Genomic DNA, 7,826 nt, shown 5'->3' on the forward strand with positions numbered 1-7,826 from the left:
AAAGGAGGAAACGGAGGAAGCGGCGGTCATCAGCACAGTGACCACCCCCCAGGGAATCTCAGAAACAGCTGGAGAAGGAGACTGATGGAAAAACGGAGGTCTTCAAATTATGTGAATCAGGACACAGAGTAACAGGCTCTTATTTCTAGTTTTACTCCAAGGCTCGTGTGGCATGAAAAATGTGACCATGGCTGGAGCAATGACTTTGGTTTCACGTCGGGGGTCAAACACCTCACTTGATAGTTTAGCCCTGATTCACCAGCTAGAATATCAGGCTTCTGAGGACGAGAGCCATGTAATAAATCTCCCTGGTACCCAAGAGTGGAGTGTCCTCAGTACAATGGAGGTCACAACTGTTGGTGGATATTGTTTTAACAGCATTTTTTACGTGATGAATATGGCAACACAGTGCACTTCAGATTATACAGCAACGCAACATTTCGTCTCTGGATCCACACATATACTTATGAAATAAGCTGTTGCAATTGTCATGACTTACCATGATGACTTTTCAATTATACATTGAAATTATTTTAGCTTTTATGAGACATGGGCATTGAAAGTAATTGCACAGGGAATTAGCATTTCAGGAAATGAATATAATCAGGAGTAGCCAGTAGAACGATGAGAATTCTGCCAACAGCAGATGTAAGGAGGCTTATGGTCTCCCCCCAGTCACTTGATGAAAACTTCCACTAAAGGCTCTATGCCCTGAATCTCCCAGGGAGAGATGTTTTCCTCCTTGAAGTCTCCTTTGGTTGACTCTGTGAGGTGGAGTTCTCTTATCAGTGGTAACGAAGAGGGAGCCCATGATACTGGGCTTGTCCAGAATGGCACGAGCAGAACACCCCCGGGAGCCAGGGCAGCGGCGCAGAGAGAAGGGCGCCCTGTCCAAGTGGAACACACAGCGTTTACAAGTGTCTCAACTCGCCTTGCAGGTTGGACAGTGCTTTCTATTACCTCATGTTATCTCTAGAATCACCCTGAGGGACGGGCGGGGCAGGCATCCTCAGCCTCACAGGGTAGCAGCGGCAGGGGTGGGTGGGGATCTAGGCTGAGAGGTTAGCTGACTCAGATCCCAATGCGGGAACACTGATACCCGCCAGCCCCAGGGTCCCTTGCCTGCGGTACATCCATGATTACACAGGACTAACGGGAATAGAAAGAGCTGTCCTTAACATTACTACGTGAGAGCAATTTTAATTAATAAATGCAAAAGAGATGCTTGTCTTCTCAAACCCATGCTATAGATGGGTTAAAAAGTGACTTGTTTTGGTTGTTTCTTTCATGCCGTGCTGTCACACAATGAGAGTACCTCAGCATAGAAGTTCAGATCATTCAAAGAAATACCCATGGCATGTTCTGAAAACTTAGGTGGGGTTAAACCACACAGCTCTTTCATTCTCACTTCTAATCTTGGGGAAGAAGCCACATGCCAGTTTCTCAGATACCCTCAGTTTGCAGTTTCCTCTTAGAAACTGAAGTTGCCCCACTCTGAGGTTCAGAAACCGTGCAAAACAGATGTATAAAGTGCTCCATTGTCTTGTGCAAATTCTATTTTAAAAAAGGTTTCAACTGAGCCAGGAGAACCAGAAGGAGAAGGCCGTTTTCCAGATAAGACACAAATTTGAGGAGAGAACAGAAATGCCTTCAGTTTGTCTCCTGGCAGGCCAAGGCCAAATTGTGGGCATCAGATGTGCACATGGCCGCAGAGGAGGAAAGGGGAGAGGTTAGGTGGACAGGCTGAGAGCTGGGAAATCAAAGGGGATCAAGTTCTGGGGTGTTCTTACTTTTTTGAGATCATTTCAGGCCTTTTATCTTCTGCTTTTTGCACCCAATTTGTCCTTCCTTACTACCATACAAATGTGACATCAAAATAGCCTATGATGTTGGTACAGAATTGTTCCAAGAGCACAGGCCCTGGAGACAAATGTAAAGGCACAAAAACAGTAACTCGAGACACCTATTGCAAACACTTACAAATGAAGAACCATAACTTTGTGGGGGAAGTTCAAATTGGGGAAAATAAGGCACCTGCTTAGGACTAAAATTAGCCTCCTCAGTTGTTAGGCATCAGTGCATTTGTACTTACTTTCCTGGAAAACATAAGATGAACAATATCATCTAAGTACCAAGTATTACCTGGCTCCTCGGGGATTTCTTCCTTAAATTAAGGTTAAATTAAGGTTGCACCAAAAAAAAAAAAAAAAAAAAAAAAGAGGGTTCCAATTTTTGCTTCTTTTGATTTCTAATATTTCTACTCCTATAATCAGTTTTTAGGTTTCGGTATTTAGAAATGGCATCTGTGCCCTTTTGATGTAATTTGACTTCTAAACTTTAGCTTCTGTTGCAAAGTGAACAGTAAAGTCAAGCCTTGCTCAGGTGCTTTACAAGCACTTCACAGTGCACTATTGTGTTTCATCCTCCCAACAACCATTTTGAGCCCATTTTATAGATAGGGAAATTGAGGTCCAGAGGCTGAGGAACTTCAGCAAACTCATGGGGCCCTGAGCATGAGTCAGAATTTGAAACTGGCTTTTTGGTTCCAAAGTGAAGACCCAGCCAAGCAATGAGTTTCGTTGCTTAATGTCTGCTGAGGGCCTCCATGAGTTACACTTTGAACCAGTCGGAGGGTCTACCGATTCTGGCCCAATCACTTTTTCTTTAGAAAGTGGACCTTTTCCCGCTGGTATGTACAGAGCAGGACAGTCTCACCACACCTCCTATTTAAGAGGACTCAGGTCTTGGGAGTCTCTCTGATGGGTTCAAGAGTGATGGACTCAGCCCGGATACCAAGAGAGCAGCCAAGATGCTGAGCAGCGTGGTGATTACTCTGCTGTTACAGTACCACACATATGTTTCCAATTTTACATAATCAGATCATGTATTTGAAGTGATTAACAATCACGACCTTTTTTAATAACTGAGAGGCTTGGCGCCAGCTGGGCATTGAGGCCATTTTCCTCAAGGATTTGTGAGGACCACTGACAGGTATCATAAGGGGGACAGGCACACAGACTCCTGCATCCGAGCCTCTAAATCTTCCATGCAGGGCAGGGCTAGACACTTAAACCAAAAAAGCAGAGATGATTCATCCAGCCCTGGACCCCGTTAGACAGCACAGACCATCTTGTGATCCATCCCTCCACTCAGGCCGAGAAACAAATAAGAGGCAACTTGAAAAACCATCCACAGACAATTTCCCCAAACGTTTGATTGTATAAATAATTTATTTCTGTTCACAGGATCATATATGCATATAAAAGGGAACGGGAACCCAAAGGGATGATCATCAGGACAGAGAATTACAGCAGTAGAAACGGAAACAAACCAGGAGACATAGTCCCAACACCATGACAGAGATTTCGTGAAGAGAATCGTTCGGAAACAAAACTGGCCTCCTTGTGTCTATGAGAAAACATTTCAAAAGCTTGTGTGGGGAGGCCAACTTCCTCTATGTGAAGCCCATTCATTCTCCGAAGAGCAGGAAGCATAATAAATCAGACGGCTACGTTGGAGGGGACCCTCCGGGTGACCGCTCCAAGGTGATTTAGCCTGTGTTTCCTCCATTTGGTCAGAGACGAAATGGGCTATTATTTGGGCAAACACTACAGAAATCAACTGAGACTCAACTATTGGTTGCTACACCACAGAGCTCTACTGCACAATTACTAACAGTTGACTGCACCCTTAAGTACTGATAATGCAAAAAACAAAGTCATTTCGCATCATTGGTAAAGCATGAGAGGATCTGAACAGTGATCTTGAACCAAAGTATTGTCAGCACGAGAAGGTTACAGTATTTGGCATCTGCAATGTCACAAAATAAATATATTATTCTCTCAATAGTGTGGAACTACCAAAATGTCAAAGTGCTTAAGAAATTGTTGCATGTGAAGAAAATAAAGAAAGATGGATTTTTTTTTTTAATAATTCTATACAGAATCTTCAGATGATGGGACCAGCCCATTTAGAAATCAGTGACTATGCTGTTGATATGTAAACTGAAATCTTGCAGGCTTTTCAACACTGCTCAGCTATATTTTCTCTATTGAGTTTCTACAAAAAGACCAGCATTGGAGGGGTACCAAATACACGGACAAAAGAGAAAAGGAAGATGGACTGCTAGTTTTCTTCTTTTAAAATATTTCATAGGAGAACTGGGTTTCAAGCAGGAAGCCGGGACTTCTACCTCTGGTTCTTAAATTAACTTTCTGAGTGCAGTGGAAAATAGGCATGGATTTATAATTTGACTATCTCACATGCTCACACACATGATCATACCCAATTTCTAAAGGTCTCCTTCGCACAGAAATTTATCATAGCGGGGGAAAAAAACGTAATTCCACCTGTAACCACGGATTCAAAGAGGAAATCAAAATCACACAGGAAGCGTTAAGTTTCCTGTTTGATACTGTGTTTCAGGGTAAATGACAGCTTCTGCAAACCAAGACTCGGTCCTGATTATAAAGGATTTTTTAAATTACATTATTAAAAATAGGTATTTCTTCTTCTTTCACTTTATCTATTTCCAAAGCCTCTTTCAAGTAAACTGTGAGGAGCCTGAGGACAGGTGACCATTACGTCACAGGCTTTCTTTTATCTCAAGCACTCACTGTGTCTGCATTTGCTCTGCAACCAGCTTCCACAAGAAGGAATTAGGAAGGACCTCCTTGTGCTTTTCCCTCGCCTTTAAATCCATGCAATGAGGTCGGCTTTTGCAACAAGGTGGGCTTTTATTTGTTGGTGCATGACATCAAATACTCTAGCGAGATATTTGTAATGAAAATACTGAAACCAGATAGGCCACGATGAACCAATTAGAAATCTGAACATGTCGCCCCTTGCAGTGTAAAGGGATCTAAAAGGTCTTTTTTTCCTAAATTGAGTATTTCTAAGGTGAGTATTCATTCGTAGCAGATTTAAAAAAGAAAAAAAACAAACATGTCTGAAAACCATAACCCATCATCAAGCGGTTAGGATTACAAGAGACATCCCTTGCCAAAACCCGCTTGTCATTCAGCACACATCTGCAGCTGGTGTGCTCACACAAGCCAAACAGTAGGCTACGAGAATTTAAGATTCCACACATACGGGTCTAGAAATGTATGCCGATTACACAGTGCAGAGGGAGGTCCCAGCATCTACACGCACACCGCATCCAGCACTGATGTCAAGAGCCTTACCCTTTAAACACCTTTAACGATTCTGCAAACAGAAAATGCATCACTGGCCACCACCTCCAACAGTTTTTTGTTTTTGTTTTGTTCTTTTCTAATTTTTTTTTTTATTGGTCTCTTTGTGTGATAATGACCTACACATGGACAGAGTCCAAACCATCTGGAAGATGTCTGATTCCAGGCTGAAAAGCAGTTCTCAACAAAACTGGTCTTCTGAAGCTACCACAAAGCACCAGGAAAGGGGCATTCTTCGCGGGCATCCCCCAGACGAGGCCAGCGCAGCGCCCCGTGCCTTCCCGCTGCCGTCCTGTTCCAGGCAGTCCTCTGATGGCCCAAACCAGCACCTCGTTTGGGCCCAGAGCAGGACAGATGAATTTTCACAGGGGCCTGCCCTGTGACATAAAATTGTCCAGCTTTCACAGCCCAAGGAGAGGCTGTCCCCCCCAGCACCTCCCACTGCCACCATGCCCCCAGACGGGTACTCCCGGGGTTCTGGGAACCGCATACCTCAGGAAATTCACAGGTGCGATCCCCAGTGAGGGCGGGGAAACCTGAACTTCTGGCCCTGCTGGAGTAGGAAGAAATCGCTTTTGTCTCTGACATCTGAGCCTTCCAACCTGGGCCAGGAGGGCATACGGCGGCGGGACCTGCACGTCCACTCCCCAGTGGGGGCCCCCAACCCTTTAGCAGCTCTGGCGTTCAGACAAAAGGTCCCCTGAGCTAGGGGTGGCGGCAGGTCGAGCTCAGGTTGGCAAGTCTGCCTACATACCCAGGTCGAGTCACTAGTCCTGCCTTCCGCTTTAAAAATTCGAAGCATCGCTTTGGTTCGCTGTCTTTGTTCGCGGGCGCGGGTTCTCGCTCAGCCATCCAGCCTTTCATTCATTCATTCCTGACTCGCTCGCTCGCCCCCCACCGGCTCGGAACGCTGCCGCGCGCATTACCGCTTCTTCTTCTGTTTGAGGGACTTCCTGCGTTTCAGGATCATCTCATAGAGCTTGTCCATGCCCTCGGTGAGGCCCTCGCCGATGATGGCGCACGCCGGCTGGACGTGGTAGGTGGTGGCCGGGATGAGCTCGTGCAGCGCCAGCTGCTTCTCGATCTCGGCCACGGGCAGCGACTTGGGCAGGTCCTGCTTGTTGGCGATGACCAACAGCGGCGTGCCCTGGTTCTCGGCGAACTTGGTCACCTTGTGCAGCTCCGTCTTGGCCTCCTCCAGCCGGTCCACGTCCACCGAGTCCACCACGTAGATGATGCCGTCCGTGCAGCGGCTGTAGGACTTCCACAGCGGCCGCAGCTTCTCCTGGCCGCCCACGTCCCAGAAGTGGCAGCTGATGCCCTTGGCCGTGCCGTTGCTCAGCTTGATCTTCTCCGTGTTGAAGCCGATGGTGGGCACCGTGTTCACGAACTCGTTGAACTTGAGCCGGTACAGCACCGTGGTCTTGCCGGCCGAGTCCAAGCCCAGCATGACGATGTGCAGGGACTGGAAGGCCGAGATGTTGGAAGAGATGTTGCCCATGGCTCCTCGCTGCGGCGCCGGCCACTGCGGCTGCGGCGGGAGGGCGCCGCCCCCCGAGCAGTTACGGGCCCGACGCGGCCGGGCGCACCTGGGCCCCGCCTGTCGCCCTCCGCCGCGGGCACCGGCCGAGCCTCGGCGTCCCCGGGGCGCACGGCTCGGCGCGCTCAGACGCCGCGGGCCCCGCGCCCGCGCCGGCCGGGCATCGCGTCTCTCGGCGGGCTTTTGTCTCCCGTGAAGCCGCCTCCGCTGCCGCGGCGCGGGATGCTCGCGCCCGGCGCCCTCCCCCGGCCCCGGCTCGCTCTGCGGCTTCTTCGGGCCGCGCCCCCGCGCTCCCGCCGCTGCCCGGGCTTTCCGCGGCTGCCGGCTCGGGGCTCCGGGTGCCAGGCGCTCGCCTCTGCCTGGGCGGTGCCGCCGCGGGGCCGCTCCCGCTCCCGGGGCGCGCCTCGGAGGCGCAGGCGGGGCGTGGGCTTCCCCGGCTGTTGCTGCCGGCGCGGCCGCCTGGCTGTCCCCGCCGTCCCCTCGCTGCCGCCGCCGCCGCCGCCGCCGCCAGCCTGCAGCGGCGGGAGGGCGCCCAGCTCCGCCCCTCGCGGGCCCCGCCCCGCCCCGCCCCAATGGCCCCGCCCCTCCCGCGGCCCCGGGTGGGGCGTGGACCTCCCCTCGCGGCCGGCGGCTTTCGCGCCCTTCGGAGCTTTCGAAATCGCCGCCGGCGTCCCCTCCCGCGCAGCGCCCAGACAATGGGCCCCGGAGCAGGCTCTTCCTCCTCGGCCCACTGACGCATCTTGTAAAAATAGCTCCCGGCTCCCGGAACTCCCCGCCCCCCGATCCCAGGCCAGCGGACGGCCGGCGGGACTGCAGCCATGGGCGGTGCAGCCGGCCTCGGGGAGCGGGTCCGGGGGTCTGGGCTCCGTGGGCTTTGGCGCGGCTCGGAGTCCAGGGCAAGGCGGCCCGGGGCAGCTGTGCCCGAGGGGCTGGGGAGCGTCCGGGACGGGGGTGAGAGTGCCCCGCTGGAGCGAGAGGGCGGTGGGTCAGGTTCCCCGACCCCCAAGAAAGGGGAAAGGAGAGAGCTGTCCGCAGTGAGCCAGCCCGGGCGCGTTTCCACTCTCGCGCCCTGTGCGGTGCCCCGGACCCTG

The 7,826-nt window shown here is 51.2% G+C and overlaps 1 protein-coding gene across 1 annotated transcript; it reads right to left on the reverse strand.

Annotated features, from left to right (window-relative positions):
- Positions 1-3,211: 3,211 nt before the first annotated feature.
- Positions 3,212-7,287, reverse strand: ARL4C (ARF like GTPase 4C). The gene has a single exon (XM_082466298.1). It carries the CDS (start codon positions 6,694-6,696, stop codon positions 6,118-6,120), a length of 579 nt encoding a protein of 192 aa, XP_082322424.1. The 5' UTR covers positions 6,697-7,287; the 3' UTR covers positions 3,212-6,117.
- Positions 7,288-7,826: the final 539 nt, after the last annotated feature.

The sequence above is a fragment of the Balaenoptera physalus genome, assembly GCF_965194825.1.
Source record: "Balaenoptera physalus genome assembly, chromosome: 6".
Lineage (NCBI taxonomy): Eukaryota > Metazoa > Chordata > Mammalia > Artiodactyla > Balaenopteridae > Balaenoptera > Balaenoptera physalus.

What these genes read in the sequence shown, in the direction of transcription:
- ARL4C (XM_082466298.1), bottom strand. Translation starts at nt 6,696, where the DNA reads ATGGGCAACATCTCTTCCAACATCTCGGCCTTCCAGTCCCTGCACATC.